General features: G+C 37.2%; 2 protein-coding genes across 3 annotated transcripts in view; both read right to left on the bottom strand.

Annotated features, from left to right (window-relative positions):
• Window positions 1-4,537, bottom strand: part of sft2d1 (SFT2 domain containing 1) — a 37,574-nt gene extending 33,037 nt beyond the window's left edge. Inside the window, exons 1-3 of the mRNA XM_016524693.1 lie at window positions 4,341-4,537; window positions 3,264-3,350; window positions 1,585-1,670 (exon numbers count right to left, since the gene is read on the bottom strand). Of these exons, the coding sequence (XP_016380179.1) occupies window positions 1,585-1,670; window positions 3,264-3,350; window positions 4,341-4,406 (239 nt within the window). The 5' untranslated portion in view covers window positions 4,407-4,537. The remainder of the gene's footprint in view (window positions 1-1,584; window positions 1,671-3,263; window positions 3,351-4,340) is intronic.
• Window positions 4,538-6,169: 1,632 nt separating this feature from the next.
• Window positions 6,170-17,441, bottom strand: part of LOC107717821 (ribosomal protein S6 kinase alpha-2-like) — a 58,210-nt gene continuing 46,938 nt past the window's right edge. Inside the window, exons 13-21 of one of the 2 annotated variants that reach the window (XM_016524690.1) lie at window positions 16,518-16,648; window positions 13,910-14,035; window positions 13,626-13,715; window positions 12,747-12,905; window positions 12,439-12,600; window positions 12,271-12,347; window positions 9,787-9,904; window positions 8,472-8,609; window positions 6,170-7,039 (exon numbers count right to left, since the gene is read on the bottom strand). In XM_016524690.1, the coding sequence (XP_016380176.1) occupies window positions 6,914-7,039; window positions 8,472-8,609; window positions 9,787-9,904; window positions 12,271-12,347; window positions 12,439-12,600; window positions 12,747-12,905; window positions 13,626-13,715; window positions 13,910-14,035; window positions 16,518-16,648 (1,127 nt within the window). In that variant the 3' untranslated portion in view covers window positions 6,170-6,913. Of the gene's footprint in view, window positions 7,040-8,471; window positions 8,610-9,786; window positions 9,905-12,270; window positions 12,348-12,438; window positions 12,601-12,746; window positions 12,906-13,625; window positions 13,716-13,909; window positions 14,039-16,517; window positions 16,649-17,441 lie in introns of both variants that reach the window. The other variant, XM_016524692.1, reaches the window with a different exon arrangement.

Below are 17,441 nucleotides of genomic sequence, written 5' to 3'. Positions count from 1 at the left end.
GCCTTCTTTCTTTGTGTGCACATTTGGGCGGCATTATGCTAATATTTCCACATTGTGACTTAGACATGTGGGGGCGTGTTAGAACGAGACGTTTTAGGTAGGCGTGGTTGACTCTTAACTTTTATAAAGAATATCTCTTTGGATATGAGACTTTAGTCTTTGCAACTTTACAGATCTTCTTTATTCACCAAGAGCTTGTAACACTCCAAAGAGAAAGGAAAAATTGAAATTGCATCATATGACCCCTTTAAACAGTGGCAAAACAGCATTTATTGTTTGAATACTGCAATACAATAGACAGAATTTTAAATGTGAGGCTTTGTTTCATATTAAAAGTACCAAAGCACAATGCTTATTGCGACATATTGGATGAGAAGTGCCCTACAATGTTCCGTCCATTAACTGAACACAGGCTAGAGTAATCGATTCTTGGGATTTAAGAATCAATATCATTCTGCAAAACTGAGAATCGATTAATATCGAGATATTGATATTTTTTACCCAGCCAGCCCTATTTCACACTTTGTCATGAAAAACCCTCTGCTTCTATGATACATTTATTTTTAGAAATTCTCAATTTTCTGTTTTAGAAAACACAATATGGGCAAAAGTCTGGAAACACAAACATTTTCCATACATTTCCAGACCTAGAAAATACTAAAATCAAAGTCCATACTATTCCAAACTGCATAGGAACCCTGCATATTGTTTCAAAGCAGCTTCACAAAAAAATCATGATGTTAATGTTTAGAATATCTTAATATTTTCATGCCGTACAGTTGCATTAAGAAGACTAGAGCTGGGCTCTAATATAACTTACATAATTTTCTAATATAATAGGTCTATATAATTTTCTAATACGGTTTACATTTTGGAACGATACAAGCAATCAAGCAGTTGAGATATGCTTTTGAGATTTGTATTTATCACCCTACTGCATTGTGGATGTATGCATGCACATGTACTTATATTCCAAAGAGAAAGGAAAAATTGAAATCGCATCATATGACCCCTTTAAAATAAAGAGCTGGGTGATCATATATTTACATTTTGCAATAAAAAAAAAATAAAATTTAAAAAAAGAGGCAGTCGACATTTGCTATATAATATATATTGTTATACTTGAGTGTACTGTATGTATGCAGAAGACAGAAGGATAACCAGTTTGTAGATTTAGACAAAATTAAGCTGTCAATCACTAGGGGCTGACCAGTTTGAGACCAAATGTTGTAGTCACTGATAAATGTATATTAAATTAAAGAAAATATGTGATTGCTACAATAATTTTGGTAGCTGGGTCGAATGGTTAAGCCTGCATGCCGTCAAGGCGACAACACTAATATTTTATGTCTGCAAAAATATGTTCTTTTCACTAATTATTAATTTTGTTTAATAACATTTTATGCAGCATGCATTGCATGCCTCTTACCTGTTGCATATCTGTAGAAAGTGTCAAAACTAGGCTTATAAAGCACTTGATGTACAGTAAATCTAATCACACATACAGAATAATGACACTGAATCAACATTTTAGAGAATGTGCCATTGCATGCTTGCCCACAACCCAGCCATAATTACACTTACCTTGAAAGTGCTGCAATATTTCCAAGGGTGTAGAATACAGCAAACAATTTACCACCAGTATTAGGCAAGAAGAGGAGTGCAGTTCCCTGTTTCAGAAGATGTAATGAGGCTTGTTAATCCATTTTCAAACATTTCTCTGAAACAACATGTCTGTGTTATAACAAAATCAATTTCAGAGTTTGTACATGAACAAATTAAACAGTTCTGCCACCTAGTGGTGTTACAAAGCCTTTGCCCTACATAAAATATACAGTGGCCCTAAACAGTGTTTGGAACTTAATTGCTATTGTTGCATTCCATAACAAAATATCACACACACACACACACACACAACATAGTATGCTAAATAAAACTTGTTTAAACATGTTTGCATGCAATGACTAGTCCAGAAACTGGTGTCAATGTGATTTTTAGTGGATTTCTGATTCACAGGTGTTCTAGTTTTTTTTTTAAATCCTCCCTGGTATAATGTACAGCAGTCTGCACATGCATACTTTATGACTGCCGCTGTAAGTGTTATCAGTAAAGTGTTATCACTCTGCTGTGGCCAAACCACACACCAACTGAAAGCAACTGGGAGGGGGAAGAGTAACAGGGTGGCGTCATTAGGGCGCTCAATTCACCCATTTGTGATCATGTTTTCACATGTATTGCATTGCAAGAAGCAACAGTGTTTTGCTGTCAATTACCTTTTTTTTGTGAGAAACCGAAATTTAACATGTTATTTATTATTAGGCTAAACTTCTCAAATATCTTTTACGATCAAGTATATTCAAACTGTGCATATATTAGTCTATTCACTGCATTGCAAGAGCTTATGTGACATGCAATGATCGATGGTGCTTGGTACCATTGCACTTTTAAATGAACTAAGTATGAATGAGATTTTTGGGGAAGATTAGCCTATTAGTCTAAATAATAACATCATGAGGGCGAGAAAATTAAATTGATTTAGGGTGAACCAAGGCCATAACCACATCATGACGTGACGTGGTTATGAGGGGGAATTTTTTTTAGGGGTTTATCTAAAATAACCCAATGGGAGTGGTGTTTTTATTTAAAGTATTTTTTTTTCATGCATGACGATGAAAACATTAAAGAGGTTCTTTGCATAATTAGTGGGTCTGAAAGTTGCTAAATCTAGTGCTGAAGTCGCACTTGTGAGACGCAGGAGCTGATGGCAGGGGGCGGTGGATATTTGTGGCCTATAATGTGGATATTGTGGATGAGTTCTTCTGTGTCATCACGTTCTATTAGTTCTACAGCTTCAGTTTCGGAACTTTCACGCTTAGTAACACATACAGCTGTTCCCTCACCACAGTGCAACAGTGAAAAGGGACCCCTTTCAAACAGTGTCGCGTTCCGAATGTTGTTTAAGCGACATACACCGGTATTGCGGTATTTTAAAAAGTCATATCATAACAAAAATAAACACCGGTATTCGGTATGAACCGGTATACCGCCCAGCACTACATCAAATTGGTGGGAACATTTTTGTCATTTCTCATTATTGGGGGGGTGTGGGGGTGGTACATGTCTCCCTCAATGTCTATGGTAGTTACAGCCCTGGGGTGAACTATTTCAGAGTAACGTAACAACAAATGACTAGGTCAGGGTGGCTGCAAATCGTTGGACAGATAAAGGCCATCATGGGGAAATAATGAGGAAAGTTAACTCACAAGTATTGAGCACAGGACCCCTCCTGCGAAACAAATGACAAACCACTTCACCCGTGTGCCGAAACTGAGTGTTGTGCTATCCAGGATCTACGGGGAAGAATCACAGGATGTCACATGGTTCATAATGCCACACAAACAAAGAGTTCATGCTTTAAACTTGCTTATGACTGCATCGGATTCATTAAAATGCCTCTGATTTATATATGCAGAGACCCACAGGAAGAACAAGACAGGAAGAAAATGTACTATTGTTCTGACTTTTCCATATAATCATTCACATGATGACCATCATGCATTACAGCCTAAACAGTTAAGATGAACAGAACGGCTGGTACTTTACAGAGGAATAAATGTGTAGAATATAACAAAAAACAAGACATCACAGCACTGCAGAGCTTACAGGATGTTTTTAAAGTATGATTAACTTTCTATCTTAAAGGGATCAATTAAAACGTGATCCCTCATGACATGAACCCTTTAAGACACTACTGTATGTAAAACATCTAGTGTTATTTTAAATGGAAAAACAACTAAGCTCTGCAACAGTGTTTAAAGCCCAGTTTCCGAAACTAAACAACATCCGGAGGTCATGACCTTACCTCACATGATCCTTCATCTCAGGAAGCATGTAAAATCAGCAATGTGTTAACAAATATCATTATCACATAACAATTATATGCAAACAAATAGAAGACAGACCAGAAAAAGCGCAAAACTGCACTGTAATCTCTTTATGTAGACTATTTCTCCTGACTAAATTGCACCATGGTATTACTACGGTTTGTGATAACACAGAATGGTAATATCGTGTTGTTGTTTTTATTATTTAACATTGTCATGATGGTAATAACATACTACCATAGTATTCTTTGAAGGACACTGGTATGAATATGGCATTCATCCAGTACCATGGTATTAACATCTGCTACCTCTACTGTATAATAGTACTAAAGTAAGAACTAAAAGGAAGTTAAAAATACCAACACTATGAATTTACAGTACTACATAAACTCTATGGGGCCTATCAACAACAGACGAAGACACACTGCAAACAAACACACGTTCTCCTTGTTGTACCTGTGCTGTAAGTCCCACTTCTTCATTTTCCTCTCGACCACTTAATACACGACGCAACTTGTCCATCGTTGCTCGGCAGGTGAAACAGTGCCTAGTTGAAATTATCCAACACTTCCTTGAAGTTCAGCACTGACACAACTAGGACGTTACTTTTCCCCACCCGTATTCCCATAAGCCCCGCCCTTCATCTAATCGCCGACTGCAATGGTTGGGCGGACTGTAACGAGTGACCCCCGAACTAACCAATCATAGACAGCTTTTGAAGATCGACAGCCAATCACGACGCAGGCGGCGGGCATTGCGAAAATGTAGGTGTGGCGCTATTTTTAAAGTGCCCGTCAAATTCTGTTGTACAAGGATGTGCTAGACTAGTTATTCTTATATATTCGTTATACAACAAACTTATATTCTAAACATATACATTGTTTAAAATGAGAGACAATTTTGATTCCAGCTTTGTACAGTTCGTTTAGATACCTGTCGTCATCATCCCAAGTCCTGACACTTTTGCAGGAATTAAATATGAATGCACTTGAAAACGTCCCTTCCAGGACACTGTTATGAATAAGTGTACGTACTTATTTATTTAAACGACTACACAGTTGCACACACTATATTGTACCATCAATTTCAAGAACCGGATATGGTCCAAAATTCATTAAGTAGGCCTACTACACACAATAGTAATACTGTGACCAGTTCGATCAGATTTGTATGTTGTTTATTTGTAAATTGTTGGTATACAAGCCAACACGGGACATAAAAGTATAATTTCTTTTCTAGCAAGGACAGATCCTAATGCTGTTGCTGTTTGGTTTGTAGCCACCGTCTGATGTACAGCATTAACTGTGTCGTTTAGCTAGTAGAAACACTGATGCATGGACAAACTTGTTTTGGGGTATTGTTAAAAAAAAAAAGCATTAACAACATAGCATTAGCATCAGCATTAACAACAACAAAAATTCAAAGCTTCACATTTCACATGTAAAAAAAAAACAAAAGCCACACCAGCAAAAGATAAAGTGTTTGGCTGAAGGTCTTCAAACAGCTCAGAATGTGTTTCTCTGCTTAACAGAGCTTCATTTTGGAAAAGGTGTTGATCATATTCATACAAAAATACTGGACTGTCTTCTAGAGAGTCACTTTTTCATAGAAAATTAAGGTTATTTTCATCTGTACTGCTATCAATAAACTTTCAGAGGCTGCTACAAATCGTGTATGGCATGCAAACATAATTTCTGAATATCCTTAAATAAGTTTCACAGAGCAGAGAGTGTTACGTGTGGAAAACAGATGTCCTAATACACTTTCATGAACGAATGCATATAGGCAAGTTTTGACATTTAATGGAAGAATGACGTAACATCGGTCAACTCTAAAATAAACTAATAGAAGATTATAATAAATAATAGATAATGACCTCAGTACATAAAGTGTATCGTGTGTTTTCAAGATCATTAATCTAAAGACTTTACAATAAGATAAAATTTGGTAGTCTAGTTCAAACTGCATTTACACATTTTATTATTATTATTTTTTTTTTACATTTCCATGAAAGTGAAAATACATGCACATGATTATATTCTTTAAAGTTTTAGTTTTATTTCTTTAGCATCATTCAATCAATCTAGTGCAAAGGTGTGGCACTTGTTTAGGTTTAGGTGTTAATGCATAAAGGTCACTTAAAAACAAACAGATAAAAAAAGGATACCGGGTATCTTTAATAAACACATAAATATTTAAATAATTAAACAGAAATAGAAATAAACGTGCATATCAAAATTATTTATAAATACATAAATAAATAATTTAAAAACAACGTGGTGCAAATACGCAAGATGAAAAAAAAAACAGAATTAAAAACAGCTGTTTTGTGTAGCCTCAGCATTACATAAGACCAATGAAATCAGACAAAACAGAGTAAAACTGGGACATTAAAGAAGGTTACTAGTAAACCAAAAACAACATGAACAATGCTCTTTGTGCTTTCACTAGCATGTTAGAACCATTAGTTTGTCATAAAAATACATACTGTACATGGCATGCATGTTCAAAAGATGCTGGCACATAGCTTAAGGTGCAGCACTGTCACCATGATAGACCAAAGCATCTTCTACTAACTTCTACATGGCTCTAACTGAAGTGTCTGCAGCAAGTAGTAGCAACTTTTATGAACGACTGGCTTTGCAACCGACTGCACACAGTTTGGGAACAATAACTGCGATCTTTGTTATGCACCATTAAAACTAAACACTTCAAGATGCACACACCTGAAATTCACAGGGGTGCACACACACACACACACACACAAACCCTGCGTCACGCTCTGAAAGAGCTGTTTTTGAGCCCTGACAGCCGTGATGTTTGCATCTGGCCCTCATCGATCTCTTGACATCAGCAGAGACACTTGGCAGATCATTTTTCACTCTTTGGAGATTGCTCTGACACTCTGTGGTCAATCAAATTTTTCCACTCTGCTCCGGATGCTTTGGCGGTCGCCTGGTGCCTTGTCCGAAGCCTGCGCGCTCTGACATTTCTTAAAGCTGTAGAAGCTCATGTGTCTGGCTGGAGTGCTATAGACGAGTGGATGTGAGTCTTTTCATGCCTCTTCTCTGAGCCAGACAGGAAGAAAGCACTGGCTCCAGTTTTGGGGCCTGAGGTGACCGATTCAAAGCGGAGTATGTGGCAGCCATCGCCCCCTAGGAAATGATAGGATTGATTAATATATCCTAAATTATACAGCGTCGAAGCACAAATAGTGAGGTCATTTAAAGTGACAGGTAAAAACTGTATGCAACTATATTTCAAGTTAGTACTGTTCAAAGGTTTGGGGTCAGTAAGATTTTCTTTTAAAGAAATTAATACTTTTATTCAACAAGGGCACATAAAATTATTAAAAAGTGAAAGTAGACAGTTTTTACGTTGTTACAAAAGATTACTAATACAAATAAATTGTTTGTTGATGATTTAAACTTTCTATGCATTAAATAATCCCGAAAAAGTATCATGTTTTTCCTCAAAAAGATGAAGCAGCACAGCTGTTCTCAACATTAATGATGTTTCTTGAGCAGATCAGCAGCAAATCAGCATATTAAAATGATTTCTGAAGGACAACGTGACACTGAAGACTGGAGAAATGATGCTGAAAATTCAGCTTTGCATCACAGGAATAAATTACATTTTAATATATATTCAAATAGAACATGCTTATATTCAATTGTAATAATATTTTACAATATTACTGTTTTTAACTGTATTTTTGATTAAATAAAGGTAGCCTTAGTGAGCATTAAAAAAAAAGTCTATTAAAAACTTCTCAAAAAAATTCTCTGAATGGTAGTGTATGTACTGTTATCCAAGAAACATTACTTGATGCCATATCTATCCTCTATATTACCCCTCTATATAGTTAGCCTATTTGCTTTCTTAAAGGGCTAGTTCACCCAAAAATGAAAATTAGGCTGTGTTTTACTCACCCCCGAGGCATCCTAGGTGTATATGACTTTCTTCTTTCAGACGAATCCAGTCGGAGTTATTATTACGTTTTGAATATGGATATTTTTCTTACAAAAATGCATCGATTCGCTACAGGAGGCCTTTGTTCATCCCCCGGAGCCGTGTGAGACACTTTTTTTATGGATGGGCGCTTTTTATTTAAGTTCTTTTGGACTGAAGCAATGCAACACCCGCTGAGTGGCATTAAACAGCTTGAAATATCAAATACAATTTTTAATATAACTCCGACTGGGTTCGTCTGAAAGAAGAAAGTCATATACACCTAGGATGCCTCGAGGGTGAGTAAAACACAGCCTAATTTTTGGGTGAACTAACCCTTTAATACAAAGTGGCAAAATTAGTTTTATTTTTTTTTTCTCTATATTATTTTTGTAGTATATAGTTTTGACTCCAGAATTCACTTAACAGGACTAAAAATTATAAATTAAAAAATTATAATTATCACCTAAATCGTTTAGTTCCTAAGTCAAAAGAAGAATTAATGTCTTTAGGTTTAAAGTGGAACAGGTGCAGTTTTACAGGTAAACATGAGGTGGCGATGTTGCACTTTGAGAGTGGAGAGTGGATCTGGCAACCGCTCAAATGCAGCAGCAGATGGGATGACAGGAGCAGTACCTTCACCAGTTGCACATCTTGTCTGATCAGCTGGCTCTGAGATAACTGATCATGGTTCACTATCCAGGAATGTCTGAGAACAAGAGGTGCCGTCAGCCGCTGATGGGGGTCCACATGCAGCATTTTAGTTACAATGTCCTGTTCAAAGATGACAAAAATGACTTACTTTGAGGCTGAAATCATTTGGAACCAAACTAAGATGATTTAAAGAATGATGTTTCTTCACAAATGCTAGTAAAGACTGAATACACATTAGACTGAATGCACATTATTTCTATGGCTGGGCGAAGAGTGTGTTATCAGACTAGTTTTCCAAACCTTCCTTGTCTCAATATGGTAGCTAATAAGTTGATTTCTATAAATCTCTTCTGTTTGAATCAAATAAAACAATTCAAAAGTATTTGTTTGTGTCACCACTCAGAAATAATCATGGCTGTCTCTGCATGGGTTTTATTGCCTTTTTATTGCCTACATAATCTGTCTACACTGCTGCCTAGTACTGTGAACTGTAATATTGATATACACTACAGGTTAAAAAATTGGAATGATTAAGATTTTTTAATGTTTTCGAAAAAAAAAAAGCTTTATGCTCAAAAATAAATAAATAAATACATAAACAGTAGCAGTAAACAGTAATATTGTAAAATATTATTACAAATTGAAAGTACTGTTTTCTATTTTAATATATTTATAAAATGTAATTTATTCTTGTGAGGGCAAACCTGAATCGTCAGCATCACGTGAACCCTCAGAAATCATTCCAATATGCTGATTTGGTGCACAATTATTGCTCAAGAATAAATTACATTTTAAAATATATTAATATTGTAAATAGTTATTTTAAAATGTAATAATATTTCAAAATATTACTGTTTTTTACTGCATCTTCAGTCAAATAAATGCAGCCTTGGTGAGCATAAAAGACTTAAAAAAACAAAAACATAAATTTCTTTTTGATTGTAATTAAGTAAAATTGTAATTATTTCAAAAGTTTGAACGGTAGTGTACATAAATATAGAACTGAAAAGGATTAAACATCTTTCTTACATTTATGTAGTAAAATAAATGTGGAAAACATGTCTTTGTTATTTATATGAACTCGATTTTACCCTATTTATTGTATTAAACAGCAAAATAAATGTTAACAACCCCATACATCAATGGAAAACTTATTTATTCAGCTTTCAGGTGATGTATAAATCCCAATTTTGAAAAATTGACACTTAAGACTGGTTTTGTGGTCCAGGGTCACATATTTGTCTATATACTGTATTGGCCAGGCCTAATCCCAACATGCAGAAATCAGGAAGCTGACCTTGGCTGCCTCAGACACCGTGTCCCAGTTGCCTCCTGACAGGGCAAATTTCCCACTGCCAATGCGAGCCAAGATCTCTTCTGGTGTGTCGTCAGGGCCGTTAGCGAAGGGTGTGAAACTGTGGGACAGAACGAGAGCTGAGTGTGTGAAAGAACTTGTGAATGCGCCCTTACAGAGATAGGGTGAGAAGAGAAAGAAAAGAGTGGCTTTTTTATACAATATCCCCCATTTCCACCGAGTTATTTTTAGTGTACACATATGGCTAGGTCAGAAGAGTGAGATGATTTTTTTCTTCTTTTTTTCAAATGTTCTGATTACACAGAGGTTTAAAGCTCAATCCATAGTCAGGAACATTAAATTGAGAGTGCTGCTTGGCTTCCGATAGCTCTGGCATTGTGTTCAGTACAATTACTCTGTGACTTGACCCAGCTTACCTAGTAATCCCCTCCACCCTGCTCTAGAAATTAGTCCCTCATCCGAGCATTGGGAGAAAGGATGTGCTACATAGAGTTTTGATTTATTTGTGTTGATAGGTCAATCATAATGTTGCAGAAAGTGAAGAAAGTTAAGGCTGGGCTCTTGGGTCATGTGCACTCTAAAAAATGCTGGGTTAAATACAACGCAGTGCTGGGTAAAATAGGGACAAACCCAGCAATTGGGCTGTTTTGACCCAGCGGTTGGGTTAAATGTTTAACCCAACCTTCTGGGTAGTAACCCAACCGCTGGGTCAAAACAACCCAATTGCTGGGTTTGTCCCTATTTTACCCAGCACTGGGTTGTATTTAACCCAGTATTTTTTAGAGTGTGGGTTCTTTTTTTCAAATGTTCTGATTACACAGAGGTTTAAAGCTCAATCCATAGTCAGGAACATTAAATTGAGAGTGCTGCTTGGCTTCCGATAGCTCTGGCATTGTGTTCAGTACAATTACTCTGTGACTTGACCCAGCTTACCTAGTAATCCCCTCCACCCTGCTCTAGAAATTAGTCCCTCATCCGAGCATTGGGAGAAAGGATGTGCTACATAGAGTTTTGATTTATTTGTGTTGATAGGTCAATCATAATGTTGCAGAAAGTGAAGAAAGTTAAGGCTGGGCTCTTGGGTCATGTGCACTCTAAAAAATGCTGGGTTAAATACAACCCAGTGCTGGGTAAAATAGGGACAACCCCAGCAATTGGGTTGTTTTGACCCAGCGGTTGGGTTACTACCCAGAAGGTTGGGTTAAACATTTAACCCAACCGCTGGGTCAAAACAACCCAATTGCTGGGTTTGTCCCTATTTTATCCAGCACTGGGTTGTATTTAACCCAGCATTTTTTAGAGTGTGGGCAGACTGATGGGACAAAGAGTGTTAGCATGCCTAGATGAATATTGTCAGTTCATTCAAAGCAACAAATAGAATCTGTACTGAGAGGGGGAAACAACAACAACAACATTGCAGTATGGTTGCATGTGAAGCTTTTTTTTATGTGGCTATTCTGGTTGCTTGTTTTGTTTAACTAGGGCTGGTTTCTGCTGATTTTTAAAGTGAGTTTTTAACTATAATACCATATTACAACTAAAATTGTGAAGTACCAGGTTTGGATACAGCAACTTATTCTTAATTTGATTACTTTTGACTATTTTCCACACATTAGAACAACAGTAAGGTCATTAAATAGTTACATGAAAATTATGTAAAAACTAATCACATTTTCGTAATTTCTGCTAATTTGTCATCATCTAGATTTGCTCACTCTGATGAGCAGATGAGGTGCATTCTGGGATGCTTTTTAAACCGTAAGGAGTTCACATGTATCCTGGACACTTGACACCTGCTTTACCTTTACTATCTCAGCCATTTTACCGTCTTTATTAAAATTACTGTACAGTTTAGTAATAATAACAATAATAACAATAATAATAAAATGTAGATAGAAATTATAATTGCTTAAAAAAACCAATTTAACTAACTTTAACTAATTGGATCTGAAGGTTTTTAATATCACGAGAAACAAAAAAAATGTAATCAGAAATGTCCAAACTTGGCTGTAAAAGTTGTGATTGTATTTATACTTCATACACTACTGTATAAACTGTTTGGGGTCGGTAAGATTTTTAATATGTTTTTGTCTAATAAGTCTCTTATGCTCATAAGTTTATTTGATAAATACAGTACAAACATTAATATTGTGAAATAATATTACATTTTTAAATAACTAACTGTTTTCTATTTTAATATTTTTTTTAAACTGGGATTTATTTCTTTGATGGCAAAGCTGAATTTTCATTTTTGTCTTCAATGTCACATGATCCTTTAGAAATCATTCTAATATGCTGAAATCGAAAGAATGAAAAGAAATAAAGTCTTTACTGTCTCTTTCGATCAATTTAATGCATCCTTTCTGTATAAAAGTATATTGTACAGTTGTATTATATTCAAAAATCCAACTGACCCCAAACTGAAAGGTAGTGTATATGTAATATATAACATAACACTCAACTTACCCTGCCAGCATGGTGTACAGTAAGATTCCCAGGCTCCAGATATCACAGGCGGCATCATATCCCTGTTTCTTCAGGACCTGGATGAATCACAGGGTTGTCATTCGACAGTTTTTTAGAAACTAATAAATCATAACACTGAAAAGAAATATGTACTGTATCGAAACGTACCTCTGGGGCCACAAAGTTTGCAGTGTAGCACGGTGTCATGAGCAGACCATTTTCAGCCCTTAACTGTTTGGCAAACCCAAAATCACATATTCTGATGGACTCTGGGTCGCCTGTTTCATCGACATACAGGATGTTACTGGGCTTCAAGTCTCGATGCACAACCTGGACACAGACGCAGAAACAATAATGCAGTACATTCCAAAATCTGTGCAATTTGCTGTATTCGAACTTCTATGGCACTTTTATCTTCAGTAGCAACTAAACAAGTAACTATTTAGCGTCCCCACTGTGACCACATGCAAACTGACCCCCTGCGAATGCAGATACTCCACAGTCTTGGTGATGGTGCAGAGCACAGCTGAGGCCTCGCGCTCTGAGAAGCACTTCTGCCGCAGGATCCGGTCCAGCAGCTCTCCTCCTCTCATCAGCTCCATCACCAGATACACAAACTTGCCGTCATCATAGACCTGCAGCACAGCACAGCACAGCACAGCACAGCACAGCTCAGCTCACTGTCTCCATCACACTGCAGTAATGCAGCTTTCAATCACAGACATCAGCAGATCAGAGGGAGCCCAGGAGGCCTTACGCAACCAGAAGAAAACTTGTGAAACTGGATCAACGGTAAAGCAGGTTAACATGGTAAGACAGCTGAGATAAAGGCCTTAAAGGGGTCATATGATGCGATTTCAAGTTTTCCTTTCTCTTTGGAGTGTTACAAGCTGATTGTGCATAGATAAGATCCCTGAAGTTGCAAAGACTAAAAGCTATCACTGCAAAAAAAAAAAAAAAAAAAGATTTTCTTAGTATTTTTGTCTTGTTTTCCATTACAAATATCGAAAGATTCTTAAATCAAGACACATACAGTATACTTGAGACTTAAGATACTAAGTCCTGTTTTCTGAAAAATATTGTCAAAAGTTTGTTAATTTTTGCTTAAAACAAGAAAAAAAAATCAGCCAATGGGGTAAGAAAATAATGAAAAAATAAAAAATAATCCCTTTGAATTAAGATTTTTTTTTTACCCCATTGGCAGATATTGTGTCTTGTTCTAAACAAAAATACACAAAATATTGATTTTTTTTTTTTCAGAAACCAAGACTTATATATATAATTTAGTCTAGTAGGGGGTCTCCATAAAACTTAAGTAGCATTTGTTATTTGTTATTTTTTCAAGTGTGACTCACATCTTTCAGAGTAATGATGTTTGGGTGCTGGCCGTATCTCAGAAGAATCTCGATCTCTTCAGACGGGTCCTTCTTGGCTCTGTCAATAATCTGAAATGAAGTGGGCTGGTCACAGCGGTGTCTGATAAAGCTTCGACTGACACTGAGTGATGCTGTCCTCTACGGCAATTCATCAAAAAACCTCTCCTGAAACAGCCACTGCCTCTGCTGTTCACTAAATAACACTGCACTGTGTGTTTTGTCACACGAAGAGCATCGTTTTTAAGATTAGATTTCATACTTACTTTGACAGCATACTCCACACTGGTGATTCTGTGGACACAACGTTTGCAGACCGAATACGCTCCAATGCCGATATCCTCCTTCAACTCATAGCCGTCAGTGAAATGAATGTTGTTGCCATGAAGTTGCTGCAATAAAACAACACGCATTAATATACTGAGTAATTATATGACATTATGAGTGGTAAAATGACAACACTACTTCAACTGTGGACATGTTCCACTAACTTTACACTAACAGTCTCCTTCTTGAGCAGTTTTTTCATTTATTGTTATCTAATGCAATAGCATTCATACATGTTGAAGTGTGGCTTCAGTGTCCACTGTAGATGATGATTTAACCCCAAGCATCTTACAACACACTCACTGCACTGACTGTCCTCCAGGAGTAACCTGATGTTAAAACTTTAACACCATTATTTTGCTACCTTGCAAGCATTTTTTTCCCCTTTAGGAAATACAAATCTAGTCTTCAGTGCTTTGTGCATGGAGAAACCATGAATTTATATTCATCGGCTAAAAGTGAAACAAGACGTATATGTCACAGATGCAAATAACCGACAGCATCTTCAGGTAAACGAAACGCCTCCCGAAAACAAAAGCAATTCAGGGCACAGGTTTAGAAATTCTCCACAAATAGCTGCACTCATGCATGTTCATGAGTGCTATCAGAGTAAGTTAATATCGTATGCTCGGCAGATGCCACATCAGATCACAATGATCTATTCTAGACAACGGCGCTCGTGTGCCAGTGCGCTCCCGTCAATCAATACATCTCATTCCGGTCACTGCAGCCTCAGCTCAGACACTTCAATAAAGCAGCTCTTCAGGTATGAACCATCTGGCAGAATTAGTTCAGCTTATGTAACACGGGGCTCTTTTTTCCTTCTCTTTCTTCTTGTTTTGTGCTGTGCAACACAAAAGTGCTTCCCTGAGGAATAGGTCTGAATTGACTGAGTGTGTACAGCCAGACCAAGGTTAAACGGATACAGAAAACAACTTTGGCTCGGCTGACTGCAATATTTCTTACATGTCAGCAACTAGCCCTCAATGTAGCAAAGCATGCATAAGTGAAATATTGATTCTTTTTCATCACTCTATTGTATCATCATGACTACTGCGGGCATGCTTGCATCACGAACGAAAATACATCTGTACATTTTCTGAAGAAATGGGAGGTGAAGTTTGCCCGTGCAAAATTTGCTGCATTGATGCATAGGTGATGTGGGTGGATGCTAGGGTACTTTTAAGGTATTTAGAGTCTTTAAAAAAAAATTTTTGCATCTTACTATGCCCTATTTTGAGTTGTTTTTAGCATGTTGCTACATGTGCTAAGGTATTTTAAGTGTTTTGCATGTCGCTATGTGGTTGCTGAAATATTATGAATGGCTTTTAGGGGCCGTTTACACGACAACGTTTTCAGCCAAAAACGGGAAACTTTTTATGCATTTTGCCTGTTCGTTTACATGACAACGGCGTTTTGGGGACTGAAAACGCATATTTTTGAAAACGGGCTTCAAAGTGCAAGTTTTTGAAAACGCCACCGTTATCGTTTCCGTGTAAACACCCAAAACGGGAATCTTTGAAAACGGTGACGTCATGCGCGTGCGTAGTACGTGTTAGGTATGTAGACATGCGCAGTAATTGTCGAAGGCAAGCGCGAACAAACATACACAACAATGGCGGAGTACATGGTACTGTTGTTGCTGCTCAAGAGTTTGCTAACGCTTCTTCAGCAAAGTGTGGATTTACTTCACCAATATTACAACCAACAGTGGAGACGCGTCACATACAACATATAATCGTCACTTCCCTACAGGTAGTGTTTACTAACAAGGTGACAGCGCCAACTACTGGCCTGGCATACGTAATACAGCGTTTTTGGCCGTTTTCACGGATATGTGTAAACGTGAATCGTTTTGAAAACGTTGTCGTGTATACGTGAAACTTTTTTAAAATGCAAGGGAAAAACGTTTCCGTTTTTGACTACATCGTTGTCGTGTAAACGTAGCCTTAGCTGGTATACAAGTTATTTTGAGTGTCTTTTAGCACGTCGCTAAGCAGTTGCTAAGGTATTTTGAGTGATCTTTAGCATTCACTATGCATTTGCGGTATTTTGAGTTGATTGTAGCATGTTGCTAAAGGTATTTGAAGTGTTTTTTGCATGTCACTATGTGGTTGTTAATGTATTTTGAATGGCTTTTAGATGCTTTAGGTTTTCTAAGGTACTTTAAGTGGCTTTTAGCATGTGGCTGTGCAGCTGTGGTATTTTGAGTTGATTTTAGCATGTTGCTGCATGTGCTAATGTAGTTTAACTGTTTTTTGCGTGTCACTATGTGGCTGCTAAGGTATTTTGAATGGCTTTTAGTTGTTATAGGTTTACTAAGGAATTCTGAGTGGCTTTTAACACGTCGCTATATGTATTTTGAGTTGTTTTTGCATGTTGCTACAACAGTTAATGTATTTTCAGTATTTTTTTAAATAGCTTTTAGTTTCTATACTTTTGCTACAGTATTTTTAGTAGCTTATAACATGTTGCTAAGGTATGTTGAGTGACTTGTGGATGGTTGCCATCATAAATCTCCATAAGAGTTCTCAGAGTCCTGCTCACCCTTACAATGGGGTTAACAGAATTTTGCTTGGTCTCGGCCAGTGGCTGTTCTTCATCCAGGTTAGAGGCCACAAAGCTGAAGCCGCGGAAGAGCTGGTGTGCGTTAGCGCTGGCTGGAACTCCGGGTGAGTCTGCAGACACACAGATGCAAACAAATTTAGAAAGACAACAAGGACACAGTCTCTCTATGAATGGAAACACACAACTGATCCCATCTGAGCAGTATGAATTGACTGGGTGCACTATGCAGCAGGACCCGAGGGCTCTTGGTAAACAGGTTCTGCTGCTGCAGTTCACTCTAATTTGTTTTTGCACTCTCCCTGTGCTTGTTTATGCGCATTTCGACGTATCGCATCAGAAACGAGTAATGGAAACACCAAATTTCGGAAATTCGAAAAAAAAATAAAAATAATTACGCTCATTTGAGGTGGTTTTTGACTTGTAAGAAAAAGGATTAATGCGAATAATGGGAGATGGAAACACATTTGCCGAATAAATTCCTCCATGCGCATCAAAAACATGAGTCACGTGACTTTGCGCTATGGGACGGCAATACCTGACTAACCAGCGGGCCGATCTCGTTTCACAGCATCTGAAATGTTACAGTCATTCTTAAATGCCTGAGCAAAGTCTGTCATTAAACTATTTCTGTATAATTGCCTCCCAGAACTGTCTGACACGAATGCGTTCCCAAACAGCAGGCATCCACCTCCGAAAGCAATGGTAGCATTTATTGTGTTTCGTCTGCTCGCTCTGAGGCGCAAGCAATTTACTATATATGAAAATTATTATATTCAGTAGGGCTGGGTATCGTTCAAAAATTTTCGATATCGATACCGATACCTTGACTTCGATACCGGTTCCTGAACGATACTTTTTTCGATACCAATTTTATGAAATAAATTTGAACAAGATTACATTATC

The sequence above is a fragment of the Sinocyclocheilus rhinocerous genome, unplaced genomic scaffold, assembly GCF_001515625.1.
Source record: "Sinocyclocheilus rhinocerous isolate Xijiao unplaced genomic scaffold, SAMN03320098_v1.1 scaffold780, whole genome shotgun sequence".
Lineage (NCBI taxonomy): Eukaryota > Metazoa > Chordata > Actinopteri > Cypriniformes > Cyprinidae > Sinocyclocheilus > Sinocyclocheilus rhinocerous.
Note: the sequence above shows the minus strand (reverse complement) of the source record. Positions and strands in the feature narration are given on the sequence as shown.